This window comes from Dromiciops gliroides, chromosome 1 (assembly GCF_019393635.1).
Source record: "Dromiciops gliroides isolate mDroGli1 chromosome 1, mDroGli1.pri, whole genome shotgun sequence".
In the NCBI taxonomy this organism is placed as follows: domain Eukaryota; kingdom Metazoa; phylum Chordata; class Mammalia; order Microbiotheria; family Microbiotheriidae; genus Dromiciops; species Dromiciops gliroides.
Window position 1 is genome coordinate 679148349 of NC_057861.1, and position 21777 is coordinate 679170125.

General features: G+C 43.4%; 2 protein-coding genes across 5 annotated transcripts in view; one reads left to right on the top strand and one right to left on the bottom strand.

The window, feature by feature from the left end:
- Nucleotides 1-5226, bottom strand: part of NT5DC2 (5'-nucleotidase domain containing 2) — a 33569-nt gene extending 28343 nt beyond the window's left edge. Inside the window, exon 1 of the mRNA XM_043969141.1 lies at nucleotides 4815-5226. Coding sequence (XP_043825076.1) covers nucleotides 4815-5226 — 412 coding nt within the window. The remainder of the gene's footprint in view (nucleotides 1-4814) is intronic.
- Nucleotides 5227-9192: 3966 nt separating this feature from the next.
- On the top strand, nucleotides 9193-18389 carry SMIM4 (small integral membrane protein 4). Of its 4 annotated transcripts, none has more exons than XM_043976019.1 (4): nucleotides 9193-9330; nucleotides 11900-11927; nucleotides 15150-15341; nucleotides 17972-18389. In XM_043976019.1, the coding sequence occupies exons 3-4, from the start codon at nucleotides 15191-15193 to the stop codon at nucleotides 18034-18036; spliced, it is 216 nt and encodes a 71-aa protein (XP_043831954.1). In that variant the 5' UTR covers nucleotides 9193-9330; nucleotides 11900-11927; nucleotides 15150-15190; the 3' UTR covers nucleotides 18037-18389. The 4 variants fall into 4 exon arrangements, with proteins under 4 accessions (XP_043831954.1, XP_043831955.1, XP_043831958.1 ...); XM_043976022.1 differs by having other exon boundaries at nucleotides 9308-9403; XM_043976020.1 differs by lacking the exon at nucleotides 11900-11927.
- Nucleotides 18390-21777: the final 3388 nt, after the last annotated feature.

The following is a 21777-nucleotide window of genomic DNA, read 5'->3' on the forward strand; positions in this document are numbered from 1 at the left end:
CCTCCAAGAAGCCAAGATTTTAAAATGTCTATGAAACATTAGGAGTGAGGTGGAGGGCTGGCACTGTTTGCCATTATTCTGCAGCTTGAGTTTGGTCTTCCTAGTTTCTGTTCTTATTTCTCTCCCATATGGCTTCCCTAATCCCCTGGAGCTAGTGCGCACTTGACTGAAGTGGCATTTAACAGGTGGGACTTCCAGACTATGGATGGAGGTGAGTGGCTGGCAGGAGAGTCTCCTCTAATTCAATTTTCCTCTAAGAGCCTCCCAGCCAGACCCCTTGCTGATCACATTTCCCTGTATCTAGGCTTCCCAAGAACATTGCTAATTAAGTCAGTAGGTGTGTGTGTGTGTGTGTGTGTGTGTGTGACAGAGAGAGAGAGAGAGAGAGAGAGAGAGAGAGAGAGAGAGAGAGAGAGAGAGAGAGAGAGAGATGCCTGCTTTTGCTGACTATTACTCAGGCCCTCCCTCCTGTCTTTCTCTGAGTCTAAGTAATGGCAAACTGGCCCCTTTCCCAGTCCCCAGGTGGGCACTGTAGGAAGCTTTTGCCCGCTCGGGGTTCGAGGCCACATAGGGATGTAGCCAAAGGCTTGGTCTGTCCAAAGCCTGATTTGTAAGCTACTTGGCCAGTGGGTGTTTTGTTATCTCTAGCCTGTGCCCACTTGCAGAGCTTTGTGTAAGATCAAATTTCCAGAGCAATACTCCACATAGTGCCTGGCACATAGTAAGTGCTAAAATACTTTTTCATTCATTCCCACATTCATTTGTCATTCAAACATCCCTAAGACAGGAAGAAGAGAAAAGATAGATGATGTGGCTAATAGGCTCCTTTAGGCAAGACAAATGACTAAATGCAACAGGGCTCAGCACTGAGAGGTGCTTTATTATCTGCTGGTCCCCCAGATAACCCTTCTGTGGGTCTTATATCATATAGCATTTATACCTACACTTGCAAGCTCGTTTGAAGTAAGACATTAACTTTGGCCTAGTGTGTGTTTGACTTGTTGGTGGTGGGGGTAGGGGGTCTTCTCCATGTCTAGTTGAGAAGTTTGTCACCTACATATATTCCAGAGATTGAAGTATTTGTTCCCTTTATTGTAGTCGAATCAAACGCGGCTCTGAGGCCTTAGGGCACAGACATTTCCACTAGATCTGTACTTCTAAGGCACTGTTTGGCACTATATGCTTGACAGCTTTAAGAAGTGCAAAAGGTTTTCAAAGTCTTTTTTGTCCCACCCTTCCCCCAAAGCCTTGCAAGTAAAAGGGTCAGAATGTCAGAGACATTCCAATTACAATACATTTATACCTCTTTGGAAGGCTGTATAGAATGGGGGAAGAGGGAGGAAATAGGGCTGCTCCCGAGTCCCTCTGTGCCTGGTGGTTTTCCTCAGGAAAACCTTTATTTTCTTTTCAAGACTTTTTTTGGCCCCAGGAAACTTCAGATCATCTGACACACCATAGGCTGGTATGGAAATGGAGAGCCCAGAACAGGCATACCAAGCCTTCCACTTCATGTCCCACTTTAATTGGTTCCTCAAAAACAATATTTACCAAAACAATGTTACAAGGGCAGTTAAGCTGCCAAGGAACCATGATACGTGTGTATGTATGTATGTATGTATGTATGTATGTATGTATGTATGTATGTATGTATGTATGTATGTGTGTGTGTATGTATGTGTGTATGTATGTGTTATGGGCCTAGCACTCCAGAAGTTCTCTGGGGTAAATCAAAGAACCTTCTCCTTGAGAAACTAAACCAAAGGACAGAAACACCTAAAGAGATAAGTGGCACTGGATCGGGACTGAGTTAGCTCCAGGACCACCACCCTTCATTCCAGTCTCCCCCACATCTGGGGAGATAAAATTAGGTGTGGCTGCTGCCTTTGTGGCAGCAGGAGGAGGAGAGAGATGGCTTCAGAGATCCCCAGCCACCCCTCACCCAACTCCCCCAGCCACCACCAGTGGGGGATGGTCCTCCCCCAATAAGGGAACCTTCCACAGTCAGATGATTACCCACCAGTCCTCTATAGAAGTATCTGTCTGTCTCCTGCTCAAGGAGATAGGTATCTTAGAGCCATGCTTCTGTGCCATGCTTTCTCCCCATGAGAAGTCCAAGGATTTCTCTCTTGGTTTCCTTTCCCTAGCCCCTAAATAAACTATTATCTTATTCTATTGAATTTGTGTGCAAGAGGGTATAATTCTTTAAAGAGGAATTCCTAAGGACCCCAAACCTTCCCCATAACATATGTATGTATGTATGTATGTATGTATGTATGTATGTATGTATGTATGTGTAGTTGTCCAATAAATGTTAGAGTGTTTGGGATTTTGAGGTTTAATTAGGATACACACACCCCCACACCATCCCCCCCACCCAGAGCTACCTGGCTGTACTCTATAAGGTATGGTGTGAAGTGCCTCAACACTGGATCAGAATGGTACCATGGGATGACAGTCTTGTCTATGCTGGGGTGGCAACTGAGCTGGGAATCTCACACACACACACACACACACACACACACACACACACACACACACACACATCATTTTACTCTCCTTTCTCCAGAAGCCCCAAACCAAATTCAGTGTGGAAGCCTTAGCTGTTAAACTAACTGAAATCCTCTCATCTGTAATAGTCTATACTTTTCAGAGTGCTTCCACATATAATTTGGGTCTTACCCCTGTGAGGGAGATAAGGTCACTATTCTATCTCCATCTCTGCTCCTCAGAATCCTTATCTTCCTTCAAGGAAGCTCCTCCTCCAAGCTTTCCCTGATCCACCAGGTATTAATGCTCTCTCCATCCTCAAATTCTTCTGTATTTGCTTATCTTCATACATAAAATATCCCCCAGGAGAATGTAAGCCCCTTGAGGTCAGACCATTTCAAGTTTCTTGTCTTTGTAACCCAGCCCTAGAACATCATAGGTATTTAAATGATAAATTGAATCTTTCAGGGAAATGGACAAGGGGATAAAGAAATTGTCCCAGAGGTTGCCCAAGGTCAAACAAATAGTCTTTCAAGAGGTGGACATGGATCTGAATCTGACTTTACTTGGATCTAAAGGGGATGGTAGAAGGGTTCTGCTCTAGGAATCAGGCATTAATAAGAAAGGGTGTGGGGCAGCTAGGTGGCGAAATGGATAGAGCCCCGGCCCTGGAGCCAGGAGGACCTGAGTTCAAATGAGGCCTCAGACCCTTGACACTTACTAGCTGTGTGACCCTGGGCAAGTCACTTAACCCCCATTGCCTCACCAAAAAAGAAAGAAAGAAAGAAAGAAAGAAAGAGAGAGAGAGAGAGAGAGAGAGAGAGAGAGAGAGAGAGAGAAAGAAAGAAAGAAAGAAAGAAAGAAAGAAAGAAAGAAAGAAAGAAAGAAAGGGTGCAATAATAAGGAAGGGCGCATCTCTGAATGCCTTGGACCAATGATAGCAGTGTCAGACTCACTTTTAGGTCACAAAATCAGATTATCTCAGGTCCCTAGCCAGGGTACACTCCCTTTTAGACTCTAGTAGTGGCTTCTATTCTCTTCTATATATTCAGCAGGCAGCAAATACCAGCCTCTAGACACAGCCCTCATTCTGCCTGACGCCAGCTTCTCCCAATGTCTTACAGATATCTATCAATTCTTTTTATATCCAGACATATTCCGGATGGCTATTAGATAGACATGGGATAAAGCTGGGAGGGAGAACAGTTGGTTGACTTCAGTCGAGTAACTGGAAACTGGATGCTGCAGATGAGCACAATCCTGGGTTAAAAAAAAAAATCCAACCCAAGTTTAAAGTCAGTGTTCTCAGCACCAGCTTAATCTCAGGATGACATTATGCTAAGTAGGGTATCACAACCAGGAGCAAACTTCAAATTCACTTGTATGTGGTGAGTCAGTTCTTAGGTCAAACAAAATTAAATCTGGCTCTACTTATTCTAGGGGCTCAGACCTTCATGATCACCTCCTTTCTACAAAGGATGTCCAAGAAGTTACAGAAAGAGATTAAAGTAACCAAATCTATGACCCTCTCCCCTTACAAAAGAAGAATGGAAAGAGAAGGCTTGTAAAAATTCAAAGGCTAAGCAAAAATCAGGACAAGGTATGGATCTGCCTGTAAGAGCAGCCAAGCTATATTACCTGTGGATGAGAGTACCTTCACCTTTAATCCTCTGACTTCCTCTTATCCCGTTAGCTGCAATGGACCATTTGTGTGTAGTCCAGTGTTTCCCCAGAGACCCTAGGCAGGGGACCAGAGAGCTCCAGAAGGGATCAGGAATAGGCTTTTTTTTTTTTTCTTGTAAGGTGAGGTGAGTGGAAGTGGGGGGGGGTGTGTGAAGAAAGGGAGCAGCTTTCACCTTGGTCTTCTGCCTCTGATGGGCTCTAAGGAAGCTTTGTGTGGGAAGGTCATTGAGGGGCTCATGACCACTCGGAGATCTGGGGTACCACGTGTCCTGGAACTGGGGATTAGAACTATGGAGAGAGTAAGTAGCTATTTTGGAAGTCCTGTGTCCAACCCAAGCCTTCCCTGGTTATACTTCCCCCAATCCTACTACATAGACAGGGAATGGAGCGAGGAGACACAGCCACCTCAAAGGGAGATGCCAAAGCCTCTTCCCCAACGGATGCTTTGTGACCTATGTCATCTTTGAAAGGGGCCTGTGAAAGCTACAGCAATCCAACCCCCTCATTTTACAGGTGAGGAAACTAAGGCGCAATGAGATTTGCCCAAAACCACCCGGAGAATCCTGGCAGCGCCAAGACGAGAATGCAGTAGGTCTCCTGCCTCTCGGTCTACAGTCTGTCCCTCTACCTATTCCTATTCTTACCGTGCACCAGCTTCCTCATCTCCCGGTACCTAGACCACAGGTAGGCGCTGGGCTTGGAAGACTGGGCGTCGGGGCTTGGGCCGGCAGTGCGCTGGGCAACCCGGTGAGGGGAGGAGGAGGAGGAGGCGCTGGCGCCGGGACAGTGAGCGCCGGGGCAGTGGGCTCCGGGGCCGGGGGAGCCTGCACAGGCGGGGCTGGGGCCTGAGGGACCGCAGCCCTGGCAGGAGGAAGCGGCCGATGCGCGCTGCCAGCCGGGGACATCGTCTCCTCGGAGCCGTAACCAGCGGCAGCCCGCCGCCCGCAGTCCCGCGCCGGCCATTCCCTGTGCCCGGTGACCCGCTTCCCGGTCAAGCGCCCGCTCCTGCTCTGGCCTCGGCCCCGCCAGCTGCGCTCTAGTCCGCTGCGGCCGCATGTTTCCTTCGCGCGGCCAGCCAATAGCTGCAGTGCCGGCCTTCCAGTCCGCCAATGGCCGGGGCCCCTGGCCAGGTGTGGATTGCAGGGGAGGGGCTGCGGTGCCCTCTCTACCCGAGGCCCCGCCCACTCGAGACTGGAAAGTGAGAGGGGACTCGACGAGCAGCGGGGACCGGATACCAGCAGCCAGACCAGGAGCGAGTGTTCCCGCACGGCCCGGGCTAGCCAGCGGAATGCCTCGCGGGAGGGAGCCTCGGCCCCGAGCTCTCCCACCGGGCTGGGGACACAGTAGCCGTTCAGGAAACTTGTTGAATAGAACTGAGCAGATTCTAACAGAAACTGCCCACGTCCTCCCTAGTGCTAACTTAAAGCTACTAAGGTGACTTCACAGCCGCTAGATCGCAGCATCCGAGAGGCGGACTTTAGTTCGGTTCGACCAGCATCCATGAAGCGCCTCTAATGTGTGTGTGTAAGGCTCTGTGCCCGAGAGCACCGACGATAATAACAGTCTCTGCCTTCAAATTAAGGGAAACTAAGGGAAGGGACTTTCGAGTTAGGCCAACTTCATCCTCTTTTGGAGAAGGCTCCGATCCTGGCTTTCTTTGGTCTGCTGCTTCACAAGCTCTCTGTTAGAAGGTCCAGAATTTGGTTCGTTAGTACTAAGTACGTCTAATAATAATAACTAAAGTTTATATAGGGCTTACTATGTCATGACATATCCCTTCTCCAACTTATCGCCTTTCTAGCATGAAACCTACTGACTTCTCTGACTAGCCCTAGACACCCCACCCTTTAAAAAAAATCCTGAACTTCCATTCTATTAGTCTGAATTGATTTATGTTCTTTTTAAGTCTTCTCAAAGTCACTTTGATGTGCCTTTTCTTTGCTCTGCCTCTGCTGGACTGTGCTGAACACCATTCAAAACATTCCCATCAAAAAGTATCTATGATGCTGCACCCGGATGCCTGGCAATACGACGATTTAGACGCACGATTTCTGGCTTCTAGGGGTATGTGCCCTTGGGTGTACACCAAACACTCTGAAAGGGGAAAATATGCAAAGGCACACAAGCAAAGGAATGAGAGCGCTGAGTAAACAAACACACAGAAATGAGGAATGTGTGTTGCTTGCTTTGTGAAGGGTAAGAGCATTGTTTGTTGTGGGAGCTCTTGAGGGCACTGGACACAGGGATTAGCATTTAGTTTCCCGTTCTCAAACTTCATCTCTGAACTTACTTTGCGTACTTTGCTACCCACAGAATGTCCTCTCTATGTATCTTTAGCCTTGGGGAAAAGGGTGAGAGAAAAAGCTGGAAAAAGACAGGAAAAAGCCCAAGATGACACAGAAACGTGATGGCAGATTGGAGAACAGAACCCAGGTGTCCTCATTTGCAGAGCTGCTCTTCCCACTACTCCAAAGTGGCTTACAACTTGTCCCCTCATCAGAATTCCTACAGGACTGTTCCTCCACTGCCTTTAAGATTTACAAACGACAGTGGATAGAGCACCGGCCCTGGAATCAGGAGTACCTGAGTTCAAATTCGGCCTCAGACACTTAACACTTACTAGCTGTGTGACCTTGGGCAAGTCACTTAACCCCAATTGCCTCACCTAAAAAAAAATTTTACAAACGGTGCTTCCCCCACAATGATCCCCTTAGGTATTTGGCATACTCATCATTTTCCAATCAAAGGAGCAGTGGCAAGAGAGCTCAAGTGATCTTCAGCCAAAGGTCACACAGCTAGGTAAGTGTTAAGCCTGGGAACTGAACCTAGGGTTTCTGATTGTGACTTGATTCTCTTTGATGTGGGATGGAATTAGGGTCAAATTGATTGTGAGTCATCTCAAAAGAATTACAAGACTCAGTGACTCAGTTTCCCAAGTTTTATTGCAATACTGTGAGTGACCACAGGGAGAGAACCAGAAAAGTGGAAAGGTGTCTCTCGAATAAGGAAAGAAAAGATTGTTATATTTATAGTATGGATAAATTGATTATCAGTCTCATTATAATCATCTCCACTTTAGGGAGGTGCAGGGGAGGGCCTACCCTAATTTGGAGTTCCTGAGGTCCTAAGCCAACCCCCGAGGCGGGTACCTTTTTCCATGGAGGTGTGTTTTGGAGTTTACACGTCATAAGGTGAATCTGGGGACAATTTGTCCGTTTCTGAGCATGTCTCTTTCTAATTTCCATGGCTAGTTTCAAAATATCTTCATTTTTCATTTATTTCTAGCCTGAATTTCTATAGCCTGTCAGTTTATCATTGTTATAGTTTAAGGTCTTCATGCCCTGCCTCCCTATGTTCCTTTTATGGGTACTGATTTATGTGGGTAAGAGAACCTAGCATCCTGACTTGTAAGCTATCCATTAACTGGGGTCTGAATCCCTCTTAGAGCTCATATCTGAATTAGAGCTTGAGTCTTAGGTTTTTCTGTTAACCCCTTTTTTGCCTCCTATATCATCTTCACCACCTTGCTCTGCCTCCAACTCTGACAAACTGGTTTTCTTCTTCTTCTTCTTCTTCTTCTTCTTCTTCTTCTTCTTCTTCTCCTTCTTCTTTTCTTCTTCCTCCTCCTCCTCCTTCTTTTTTTTTTTTTGCAGGGCAATAAGGGTTAAGTGACTTGCCCAGGGTCACACAGCTAGTGTCAAGTGTCTGAGGACATATTTGAACTCAGGTCCTCCTGAATCTAGGGCTGGTGCTTTATCTTACTCTTCTTCATACCTACATTTCCCGACTCCATACCTTTGCACTGGCTAACCCCCATTCTGGAATACACTCCCTCACCATCCCTGCTGGTTAGCATCCCTGGTTTCCTTCAAGACTCAGCTCAAACACTACTTACCCGAAGAAATTCTTGACCCTCCCAATAGCTTGTGCCTTCCCACCTCCCCATCCTCTATTTGTCTTGTATATACTTGTACAGGGTGACCCACAAGTCTACAACTTTTTTCTCTCCTGACAGAGTAAAAGCTCCCTGAGGACAGGGACTCTATCATTTCTGTATCTAGCTCAGGATCCTATGTATATAGTAGGCATTTAACAAATGTTTGATGGTTGGTCAAAGGTGGTTCCCTAGAGCGATGAAAAGATGTGGAGTCAGAGGACCTTGGAGTTTAAGTGCTGGCTCTCCCATTTACTACCAGTATGGCCTTGGGTAATCACTCATCTTCTCCGGACCTCTCCTCACCTTAAAATGGGGGTGGGTGGGACCAGATGATCTTTAGGGTTCTTTCCTGTATGAAGTCCAAGGGTCCCGAGCTCTGCCCAGAACTGAAGCAAAAGGTTTCTGAAATCCCACCACAGCTCAGCCTCACCTCTCTCTTTAGCTCCACTAACGTCAGTGTCTCCCTTCTGAGACCACTTCCTATTTACATTGTATAGATTTTGCATGTATATAGTTGTATGTGATTTTCCCCATTAGACTATGAACTTCTTGAGGACAGGGACTGTCTCTTGCCTTTCTTGGTATCCCCAGCAATTAGCACAGTGCCTGGCACGTAGCGCTTAATAAACGCTTTTAGACTGACTCTTCCCACCTCTCCAGACCATTCCTTCTCCAGCCTTCACCCCTCTTCTCTCCCTCCTTAGCTCCTCCCTTATCCTATCTGAGCCCAGCCCATTCAGCCATAGCCCTTCCCCTCTCCTGTTCTAGGACCGCCCCTTTTGTTGTAGCTCCTCCCCTCTGCTCTATCCATCTTCTCTTGCCTCAGCCCCTCCCTTTCTCCTGCCTTAGCCACTCCCCCTTTCTACAATACTCCTCCCCTTCTGCCCTAGCCCCTCCTTTCTGCTCTCACCGTTCCTTTCTCCAGCCTCAGCCCTTCCCTTTATCCTAGTTTAGTCCGACCCCTTCTGCTCAATTGCTTTCCTTCTCCGGCCATAGCCCCACCTCTTCTCCCATTCTGGCTCCTCCTCGTCCCGCCCCTGTCTCCACCCTCTCGCTCCCAATCCCCGCCCCTCAGCCGCCAACTTCCGTTCTGGCCGCCGGGGGCCGGGACTTATCCCTGCCCGCAAGGCCACGCCCGGTTTCCCGGCACCCCCCCAGCGCGGCCTCGGTCTTTCCTGCTGGCCTCTGGCCGCCGCCATAGACTGTCCGCCCGGCCTGCTCAGGTGAGGGCTTGGGGCCTCGGGAGCCTGGCGCGCCGACCCCCGGTTGACTGGGGCTTCGAAGCCTCGGCGGAAGGTAGCCCGGCCCTTCTCCCGCTTCCGGAGCCTGGAGGCTTGCGTCCCGCCGCCACCTCGGCCCTTCTCTTCCCGGGGAGCAGCCTCCCCTTAGGTTCAGAGCTGGAAGTGTCTTTAACGAAGCGCCCGCCCCACCCCTTTGACCTACGGATAGGGAAACTGAGGCCGAGAGCGGCTAGCAATGACTTGCTCGTGGACACCCGGGTAGGAGGTCACCGGGTCGGGTGTTGATCCCGAGTCATTTGAATCCAAGTCCAGCGCTTGGAACCCCGGAGGACCCCGGACCTCTCCATGCCCGGGCCGGAATCCCTGGCGGGGTCACCCCATGGGTGTCGGGACAGCCCCTTTAGCCCGGCGGTATTGCGGGTCCTATTCTCTTCTTTCCCACCTTGTGCGTGCATTCATTCACCTGCCCGGAATGCGCCCAAAGGGTCAAAGGGTTGACCTTTTGGAATCTTTCCCTTGCTTTAAGACAGGTCAGGTGGCACCACCTCCATGCAGCCTTCTTGGAAGGCCCCCAACTGAAAGTGACCCCCAATGTTCCAGTGGATTTGTGATGGCATTGAACTAACCATCCACCCATGCTGTGCACCTCTATTAGCTTGTGACCTTCCTTTGAATCAAACTTTCCTAGAGCGCTTTGGCTAGACCTCTGCTTTGAACCCATTTACATTTTAGTAATTTTTATCTAAAAATTTAGTACATTTTAAAAGTAATTTTTTTTTTAGTGAGGCAATTGGGGTTAAGTGACTTGCCCAGGGTCACACAGCTAGTAAGTGTTAAGTGTCTGAGGCTGGATTTGAACTCAGGTACTCCTGACTCCAGGGCCAGTGCTCTATCCACTGTGCCATCTAGCTGCCCCTTAAAAGTAATTTTTAGGACCTAATACTGCTAGGTTGATGATGAATCCCCTGAAATGGGTTTATGGGAATTGGTTCTGGACTAATGGAAATTTGCAATGCTGATATGAATAATGAGACCACTTTGGGGGAATTACTTATTTCCACTAATGTGGCGAGTTGTATGTTGTATACATACATACATGCATACATATGTGTACATATATTTATATGCACACACATATAATGAGCTGAGCAGTATTAAGTGATACAGTATTAAGCTAACATTTATATGGGGGCTTGCAAAGTGCTTACCATATTTTATCCTCAGAACAGCCCTGTGTCATGTATGACCCTTCATGATCCCATTTGGGATTTTCTTGGACAACATAGTGGGGTGAGAGACCTGAAACTGAAAGATGAAGTGACTTGCTGAGGGTCATAGAGTCAGTATGTATTTTCCATAGGATTTTAAATTGGGTCTTCCTGATACCAAGTTCAATACCAAGCTGCCTCTCTAAATAAGGAAAGAGTAGTCTAAATTGCAGTTGGAAAATCATACTTCACTTTCACAGTAACCCCAAGCTTCTTCCTGAAATAAAAAGCCATCTTATTTTTTTAAAATGAACTTGAAAAGCATCAATAAAAGCAAACATTTTCATATAAAGAACAGAAGAGGAGTGTATATGAAACGGCATATTCTGTAAAGATTGTTCCTTTTAAAAAATACACATATAATTTAAAAAGGTAGTACCAACTTTGCTTTCTTCTGAACTTCCACTTTCTTCTGTGTATTTACAATTGTTTTATTGATGTTCTTTTTTCTTGTTCATCTCTGTCACTCTTTCCTGCCTCCCCCCCTCCCTTCCCACCAGTTCCCACCAACTCCCTTCCTGCTTTCAAATAAGTATGGTTAAGCAAAACAAATTTACACACTGGTTGTGTATGAAAATGTATGTCATTCTCCACCTACTGACCACCTCTTTGCTAAGAGGTAGGAAGCATTCTTTATCATTCTTTTCTGGAGTCATGATTGGTTATTGAATCAGAATTTTTAAGTCTTTCAAAATTGTTTTCCTTTTCTGATCACTGTGCCCTACTTCAGTTCACACAGATATAGCCAGCTTCGCTCAGTCTATCTTTTTTATTACTTCTTACTGCACGTTATTATTCTGATCCATTCAGATAACATTGCCCAGTTGATGTATAAGCAATATTATTTCTAGTCTTTTACCACAAATAAAAATTGCTATGATAAACATTTTTTGTACGTATGAGGCATTTTCCTTTTTAAAAAAATTTTTTAGAGTATATACGTACTGGTGGTGGTGGTTTTTTCAGCTGAGTCTGACTCTGTGACCCCTTTTGGAGTTTTCTTGGCAAAGATACTGGAATGGTTTGCCATCCAGTCTGAGGCTGGATTTGAACTCAGGTCTTACCGCTTCCAGGCTTAGCACCCTTATCCACTGTGCCACCTAGCTGCCCACCTACTAATGGTATCCTTGAGTTAAAGGGTATACATGATGACTTTTGAGGTATAATTCCAAATTGCTTTTCAGAATACTTGAATCAATTTACACCTCCACTAACAGTACATTAATAATCTGTAATCTTAAAGTCCTCCAAGAACTCTTTTTTCTTCTTTGTTATCTTTGCAGATCTGAAGGGTGTGAAGCAACCAGAGAGGTATTTTAATTTACATTTCTCTTATTAATGCTTTTCCTTGAGATTCTTGACCATGTATTCCTCCAGATGAATTTTGTTACTCTTTTCCCTAGCTCTGTACAGTGACCCTTTGGTAATTCACTTGGTATGTCACTGAATAAATGAATTAATTTAGATACTCTTCTCATTTTTATTATATTGGCAGAGTTCAAAAATTATTTAACTATTTCTGGGAAGAATGTTTTGTAGGTGCATTTATATAATTATTACTGTATGTACTTTGTTAGGTAGACTTATATTTTATATGTTTTCATTTTGTATGGAATTTCTTTTTTCTATCTCTTCCTGCTGGATTTTGTTGTTAATATACAAAAAAGTTGATATTTGTGTGTCTATTCAATATCCTGCTACTCTACTGAAATTTTTGTTTCAGTTATTTTTTAGTTGAACCTCTAGGGTGCCCTAAGTAAACCATTATAGTATCTGCAAAAAGTAATCATTTTTTTTGCCCATGTTTAGTTTTTTCTTATTACAATAGCATTTCTAGAACTATATCCAATAATAATGGTGGCAATGGATATCTTTTTTTTTTTTTTTGGTGAGGCAATGGGGGTTAAGTGACTTGCCCAGGGTCACACAGCTAGTAAGTGTCAAGTGTCTGAGGTCGGATTTGAACTCAAGTACTCCTGAATCCAGGGCCAGTGCTTTACCACTGCGCCATCTAGCTGCCCCTGGCAATGGATATCTTAATTTGAGAGGCCTGTAGTGTTTCTATTATAAATAATGATTGCTCTTGGTTTTAGATAGAGACCCATTTATTCCTTAATGATTTTAATATAAATGAGACTTGTACAGCTTTTCGCTTTTCATATAGTTAATTATGTTTACAGTCTTCCTAATTTTGAACCAACCCTGCATTCATAGTATGAATACATTCTGGTTATAATATCTCATCTTTTTAATCTGTTGTTGTAACCTCTTGCTATTATTTTATTCTGTATTTGCATAGCTATTCATTAAAGATATTGGTTTATATATTTTTTTCTCTGCTTTATCTTTCCCTGATTAGACATCAGGATCATATTTATCTCATAGGATGATTTTGGTAGGATGCGTTCTCTGTTTTTGAAAAAAACCTTGTGTAATATTGAATTAATTGTTCTTTTAATGTTTGGCATAATTCATTTGTAAATCCAACTGATTCTAGTTTGTTTTTTTATGGCTTGCTCAATTTCTTTTTCTGAGTTCGGGTTATTTAAATTCTGTATACTGTTAATGTATAGTTTATATTTTTGTAGATAACTTTTTGTTAATAGTTCTGTTGGCATATGATTGAGTTTTTTTGTTTGTTTGTTTTTGGGTTTTTTTGTGAGGCAATTGGGGTTAAGTGACTTGCCCAGGGTCACACAACTAGTGTCAAGTGTCTGAGGCCGGATTTGTTTTTGTTTTTTTAGTAAGGCAATTGGGGTTAAGTGACTTGCCCACGGTCACACAGCTAGTAAGTGTTAAGTGTCTGAGGCTGGATTTGAACTCAGGACCTCCTGAATCCAGGGCCAGTGCTCTATCCACTGTGCCATCTAGCTGCCCCATATGATTGAGTTTTGAATAGTTTCTCTAATTCCTCTGAATTTATTACGAGTCTTCCTTTTTTGCTTTTGATTGGCAATTTAATTTTCCTCTTTTTACTTTGATCAAATTAGCTGTTTGTCTTTTTTATTGTTTTTTTTTCCTCCAAAAAACAGCTACTAGTTTTATTCTTCAATTTAATGGTTTTTTTTTTCAGTTTGGTTACTTCTGTGATAAAATCTATCTTTTTAACACTGATATTCTTTTTAAATGAATGTTGCTGTAAGTCATGGAATGCTCAACTCCAAAAAATAATTAATATGGGACAGCTAGGTGGCGCAGTGGATAAAGCACCAGCCCTGGATTCAGGAGGACCTGAGTTCAAATTTGGCCTCAGACACTTGACACTTACTAGCTGTGTGATCCTGGGCAAGTCACTTAACCCTCATTGCCGCCCCCCCCTTAAAAAAAATCAATATAGCTGACCCAAAGGGTAATGGAGAGACATACACTTAGATTCTTTTTTGGATCTGTAATCTCATAAATGTGAGTTCTCCTTTTAATGATGCACATTGTACCCTGTCGATGTCCTCATCTTGTCTTTCTCTGTCCTCATCCTTTCCTAAATTTCAACGTACAGAAAGTTGTCTTTCAGATCTTTTGACATTTCCTGGCTAGCAGTGGAGCAAAACAAGCTGACCATTAGATATCCTTTGCTCCTGTCATGTGAATAGTCCACCTGTATTTCTGGGTTTATATCTCTCTTGAGATATAAACATTTTAATTTTGTTTTTCAATTTAAGTGGCTTTTGCTTTCAGTTTGACTCTTCCTTCTGTGATAACATCTCTTTTTAACATCAATACTCTTATTGATAATATATATCTGTAAATTATGGAATGCCACAATCTCTGAAGAATCCAAATTGTGACACCAAGAGCAATCTTATTGCTTTGCCATGGTCATACGGCTACTTAGGGACAGAGTTAATTACGGTTTAGTTTTGTCTTTTGGCTCCACATATCCTTATATCCATTGTAAAATATGGTGCCCTGAACTGAACAGAATACTCCAGATGTGGCTGAATTGGCTCAGAAAACAGTAATATTCTTCTTTATAATGCTCTGCTACATCTTAAATGAAAATGGATATGTTAATGCTGCTTTAAAAACAAACAAACAAACAACTACCCCAAAGTAGACCCTTTTGTTTCAGGAATTGGCTTTTGGTGTTGCAGAAAGAGCAGTATGATGGATAGACTTGTAGTCAAGAGAAACAGGTCCTATCTTTGGGTCTTGTCTTTGAAATTGGGATGCTGTGGCACTGGCAGCCTCTGGGAACCTCCTGGAACTTGAAAGTGTTTTTTGAATTTGAAAGCTCTAGATGGGGCAGCTAGGTGGCACAGTGGATAGAGCACCAGCCCTGGATTCAGGAGGACCTGAGTTAAAATCCGGCCTCAGGCACTTGACACTTACTAGTTGTGTGACCCTGGGCAAGTCACTTAATCCCATTGCCCCGCAAAAAAACAAAAACAAAAACAAACCTCTAGAGAGGAAGTTACCATTCAGATACCATAAGGCGGGATCAGTGAGTTTTCTTGTAAATTAAAATCTGAAAAAAAAAATAGAAGCTGAGGCTCTTGGAGGAGCAGCACCATATCTTGCTTTTTCCATCTATAGTTTCAGGCTGTTTCCCAGGAAGTCTTGCAGACGCCTTGGAGATGTTCACAAGGAAGCAAGTAAAGCGACTTCTGCAGAGGATACCCGGAAAACAGCGCTTTGGTGTCTATAGGTTTCTTCCGTTCTTCTTTGTTCTGGGAGGCGCAATGGAGTTGTTTATGATCAAAGTCCGAGTTGGCCAAGAGACCTTCTGTAAGTGGACATAAAGATGGGTGCTGGGGACATGTGTTTTAGTTTGAGCATTCAGATTCAGATCCATCACATTTATAAAGTATTTACTGTGTCAGGCTCAGGGTGACTCATAATTTGTCATTTGACAGGTCATGATAACAGACTTAGTTGTATGCATGGTAGTCAGTCAGACCAAAGAGAAACAAAGTGTTCCTGGAATAGTTTCAACTTTGAGACAGCACAGATGTCTCGTGGGGCCTGGCCTTCCTCTTAAAATTCAGAGCACTAGTCCTGTGCTGCAGTTCCCTGGTATAGAAAATTGTGTTTTAAAAATCAAATCTTCTAGGATTTTAGTCTTTCTAAAGCTCAGCGTCTCAGCTCAAAGCTGGTTTGTGTAATTCACACTTGTCTCCTATTGATTTCTCTTCCTTCTTGTCCACAGAAGTGTTTATATGAGACTAGACAAATGAATAGTACATGACATGTGGCCATATCCACACTTGGGGCCCGAGCTGTGAACAGATGAATGCTAACGTCCTTCCATGTTGTGTAGTTACAATTTCACATTTCAACTACCTAGTTCCCATGATCCAGTTAATTAGGCCAGCGCCTCCATGCCCACCTAATAAGTCATGCTCCTTGTTGTCTTTGTGCTGTCTCACCACTCCAGTCAGCATTTATTCACTGCCTTTAGGATTCACTTTGTTAGGTGCTATAAATCCCAGACAAGAATGAAACAGACCTTTCCCTCAAAGAGCTTACATTCTACTGGGGGGATCACAGCTTGCAAACCAGTCAGTACATACATGATCACTGGAGAGGCCGTCACTAAAAGGGAAATCAAGAAAGGGCCTGCAGCTGGGCCTTAGAGGGAGCTAGGGCTTCTAAGAGCTGCAGCACTTCCCAGGGGTGGGGACAGCCAGAGCAAAGGCATGGAGGGGGGAGGTAGAGTTCCAAATTTGGGCAACCACAAATAGGCCAGTTTTGTTAGAGTGTATGAAGGGGAGTAACATACATCAAACCTAGAAAAACTGGCTGTTTTAAATGCCAAGCTGAGAAGTCTGAATTTTATTCTAGTGATAACAGAAAGCTCTTGAAATTTCTTGAGCAGGGGAGTGACTTGGCCAGACTTTTGCTTTAAGAAGGTTATTTTGGCAGCTTTGTGGAGGATTTGGAGAGGGGAGACACTGTAATCTGGGAGTCCTAACTGTGGGGGTGGGGGTAGGGGAGGTGTTGTAACAGTCCAGACCAGAAAGGGTAGAGGCCTGTACTAGGGTGACAGCCATGTGAGTGGAGACAAGGAAACAAATGCAAGAGATATTATAGAACAGAACTATTCATTTTATCTGATATTTGTTGAAGAATCATTAAAAGATTTTAAGCAGATCATTTATAGAAATAAAATAGATTTTATGACAATTGTTTATTCTGTAGTATGTGTATGGCGTATTGACAGAGGAGAGAGGGGAAGTAGAGAAATAAATAAGGAGGCTGTTTTGATAATCAAAGCCTAAACTCATGGATATATGGAGGGAACAAATTAAATAGAATATTCTGCTTGTATATCATAAAAAAAGATATTATAGAGGTGAAATCAACGAACTTAGCAATTGATTGGATATAGGCATGAGGGGGAGGGGGAAGCATGGATGATTCAATTACCTCGGTAATTGAAAGGATGATGGTGTCCTTACCAAAAACAGAAATTTGGGTGAGGGGTGGGTTTTTTGAGAGTTGGGTGTGGTGGAATAATGAGTTGCATTTTGCTTGCATTGAGTTTAAGATGCTTTTTAGATATACAGAAGGAGATGTCTAACAGCCAGTTGGTGCTTTTAAGACCTGAGCTTAGCTGAAAGACTGACTCCATATATTTATATCTGTATCTATATCTCTGAAAGTCATCTGCTTAGAGATAACAGTTGAACCCATGAGAATTGAGATCATCAAGAGACAAGGTTCAGAGAGAAAGGAAAAGGGCCCAGGACAGAACATTCATTGGGGAATACCCACAGTTAGGGGGTCGGACATACCTGATGATCCAGCAAAAGATGTTATTTCTCTCACTCAGAATCCCGCTCCCTTCCAAATGCTTGTGCAAATCCTGCTCATCCTTCAGGGTCCCCTGATAGGAATCAGGAAAGAAGGAAGGAAGGAAGATTATGTATCTATCATCTATCAGTCTATCTATCTATTTATCTATCTATATAAAATAGGATTTAGGAAAATCCTCCAGTCCTCATTCATTTCCCTTTCCTTTCTGCTATGATGGAAACTATCTTTGGTGTCATAATTTAGCACTTTACATATTGTATAATTCTCTTTTGTGTTCGCTTCATATCTCCAAACTAGACTATAAAGTCCTTGAGGTTAGTCATTGTAAGTTCTCTGTCCCATAACACAGAAGTAGCTACTCAACAAATACTTGTTGATTAAGTGACATTATCTTTGCGTATCTAAAGCATAGTGCTTAATGTATAATGCTCCTATTAAAATTAAATTTATCTTTATATAGAATAGAGATCAACCTTTGGTAGTTTGGAGATAATCAAGTGCTCTGTAAACATTAACTTTGAACTCCTCTGAGTTTGAAGAATGTTTTTAACTTCTTAGTTTTTTTTCAAAAGAGTAATCAGAATTTTAATTTTTCCCAGATGATGTATATCGAAGAAAACAATCAGAGAGACAATACCAGAGGAGGCTGGAAGAACAATCTTGAGAAGCATGAATGATGGAGCTTTAGTTTTCAACAAAATAAGTAGCCTAAACTATCAATCAAATGTGAATGGGAAATGCTGTCCCTTGTGGGTGCTCCAAGATGTTAGAAGCCCGTTCACTGGTGCCCTCTTGTGGCCAGATCCTGGATCCTTCACCTCCTGCCCAAAACCTCTGTGAAGGGTTTTCTGGCTAGGTATTTTCATAGTTAGTATTTCTAATGTAGTATGAGGTTTCTTCAGGAAGACTTTCAGAGGAGACTGAATGAGATGAATATGTTTTAAGTCATCAGTAATAATTTTAAAGTACTGCCTTTTGCTGAAATCTTAAATAAATTAAATCATGAACAAGCATGATACCAGCATTCTTTTTTTTTCTTTTTTAGAGGAAAAATAAAGCATGACTGTGTCAAGATTAACTGAACCAGATAAATTTTTTTCATGTTAAAACCCTACCATCTACCCATCTTTAAACATTTCCTCTTAATGGAAACTCTTGGGTTTTCTTTGTCTCAGTCATAATTCACCTTCCTTGGCTCCCTTTTGCCCAAATGATAAAATAAAGCTCTGGCCTGGGCATTCCAGGCCCTCTACACTCAGGCTCCAGGCTACCTGCCCAGCCTCATTTCACATTCCTCCCATGAGGGGCATCAGGGCCCAGCTGTATACCCACTGAGACCTCAAAGAGTTAGTGACTCTTCTGTCTCCATACTCTTCCCCTTGGTAATCTCACTCACTTTCACAGCTTCCAATTACTCCCAGATGAAGCTCTCTCATCCTGACTGCTTCACTAGACCCTCCCCTCCAACTGGCTAGAAAGCATCTCCATGAGGGAGCTCCCTGCCAGATTCTCAAGTTCAACATGCTCCAGCTGGGATTGATTGTTATGATACTGTAGGGGCTCTGCATTCCCTCCAGGACCAAGTCTGAAACCTTCCGTTGGGCTTTAAAGCCCTTCACAACCTGCCCCCTTCCTACCTTTTCTGTTTTCTTACACCTCATCTCCAGGTACGCCACAATCCATTGGCCTTCTGCTTCTTTCTCCTGGATGTCCCCCATGCCAAGGATGCTCTTCCTCCTCATCTCCACCTCCTGGTTTTCCTGGCCTCTTCTGAGTCTCAGCTCATTTTCCATCTTCTGCCTCTCTCTCTCTCTTTTTCTCTCTCTCTCTCTCTCTCTCTCTCTTTTTGGTTTGTTTTTTGGTGGGCAATGAGGGTTAAGTGACTTGCCCAGGGTCACACAGCTAGTAAGTGTCAAGTGTCTGAGGTCGGATTTGAACTCAGGACCGCCTGACTCCAAGGCCGGTGCTCTATCCACTGTGCCACCTAGCTGCCCCATGCCTGTCTCTCTTAATGGTAGTGCCTTCCCTCTGAGATGATCTTGAATTTATCCTGTATAGACCTTGTTTGTACATAGTAGTTTTCATGTTATCTTCCCCATTAGATTGGAGACTCCTTCAGGGCAGGGACTGTTTTTACCTTTCTTTGTATCCCCAGCACTTAGCACAGTGTGTGGTATGTAGGAGGTACTTTCATGCTTCTTGACTTTGACCTGAAATCTGTTCTTCCTTATTTCTGTCAGTGATGTTTTCTCCCATGTTCAACAGTTTGATGTTATCTTCACTCTTTCTCTTCCCTCATTTCGAGTCTCCTCAGTTCTACCTTTCCTGTATCTCTTACATTTATACCTTCTCTGTTCTCACTGCTACCTCCCCTAATGCAGGCCTGACCTAAGCACTCATCTTGTAGGTCTCATTGCCAGTCTCATTTTTATAATTGGCCTGGTCAGGTTATTCTTCTGTTGAGAAATCTTTAGTGACTCTGTTGTTTGAGTAAAATCTACATTCGTTAGCACGTCATTTAAGGCTTCCTACAATCAGGCATCACCCCACTTTTCCAGCCATATCTCATTCCTTCACTCGCCTTACTGTATGTTGCAGCCAGACTGGACTACTCACTGCTTCTCATCTATGCTCTTCTTCTTTTTTTTTTTTTTGGCGGGGCAATGGGAGTTAAATGACTTGCCCAGGGTCACACAGCAAGTAAGTGTCAAGTGTCTGAGGCTGGATTTGAACTCAGGTACTCCTGAATCCAGGGCTGGTGCTCTATCCACTGCTCCACCTAGCTGCCCCTGTTGTATTTATTCTGATTGACTATCATATGACTTGTAGGTACTGTTCTAAAATATTTCTCTTCTTTCCTTATGCCCTTAATTCCATCCCCACCTTTCTCTCAGCAGATGATGTTACCTTTAATTTTGCCAAGATAGGTGGCATCCAAAGTGAACTTTAGCCCCTGCCCCGCCCACTTACTCAATCTCTTGAAATTTGACTTCTGTTCCCCTTTAAAATAAAAACAAGCCAAAATGTTTTATTGATGCCTTTTGTCTTTACATGAATCATCCTCCATCTCTGAAAGGTTATTTCCCATTATCTGTTCTCTGGGATTTTCAGTGATTTTTTTTGTTTGTTTATTCAGAATTCTACTTCCTTTTAGTAATCTTTTCATTATGCTGAATTAGCCTTGATGTGTCTTGTTCTTTTGGTCCTGCTTGTTTCACTTGGCATCAGTTCATACAAGTTTTTTTTGTTTTTTTTTTCCTGAACTCCTCATATTTGTTATTTATTACTATGCAGTAACATTCCATTGTTCCAATATTCTATTACATTAATATGGGATTAGGGACTGGACCTTTGACTTCATTGGTATAAAGAACTCCTACTAATTCAGGTGGGGCATCTTCTAGTCTTGGAGCCTAGAGCGCTGAGGGGCCAGTGATCATACAGCCAGTGTGTGTCAGAGGTGAGACATTGACACAGGTCTTTCTGTCTTCGATGCTGGCTTTCTATCCACTATGACACTGCCTCTTCTATTCATTCACACACCATTTTTTCATATTTTTCAACCATTCCAAAGTGGATATCCACTTTGTTTCTACTTGTATGCTACTACAGAGTGCCTACTGGCAGCAAGGTGGTGCAGTGGGTAGAGTTCTGGGCCTGGAGTCAGGAGGTCATGAGTTCAACTCTGGCCTCAGATACTTAGTAGCCATTTGACCATGGTCAAGTCACTTTACCTCTGCTTCAGTTTCCTTATTTATAATATAGGGACAATAATAGCACGTAGCTCCCAGGGTTGTTGTGAGAATGAAATGAGAAAATAATTGTAAAGTGTTTAGCACAGTTCCTGGCATATAGTAATTGCTAAATATTAGCTATTATGAAAATGTCGATTTATATTGTGCCTTCTTTGTTTTGATTTGATTTCCTTAGGGCATGTACCCAGTAAAGGGATACCTGTTCAAGGGGTTTGGACAGGTTAGTTATTTTTCTTGCATGATTCCAAATTGAAATCCAGAATGTTTAGACTACTGTACGGCTCCAACAGTAGTGTATTAGTATGCCAGTCTTCCCAAAGTCCCTCCATTGACTATCATCATTGCTGATTTTTATAATGTTAGGGGAAAGCATTTGGAGCAACTTTTCATGTGGCCATTTATAATTTTCAGTTCTTCTTTTGAAAACTATGCATATTTTTGACCATTTATCTATTGGAGAATGGCACTTAGTGTATATTTATGTTTATCTTGAAAATGCAGTGCCCTGCAACAGCAACAACAACTATCTGTGGCCAGATTTGAACTCAGGTCCTCCTGAATCCAGGGCTGGTACTGGTACTTTTTCTACTGCACCACCTAGCTGCCCCTCCCAATTTACTTCTTCTTCTTCTTTTTTTTTGGTGAGGCAA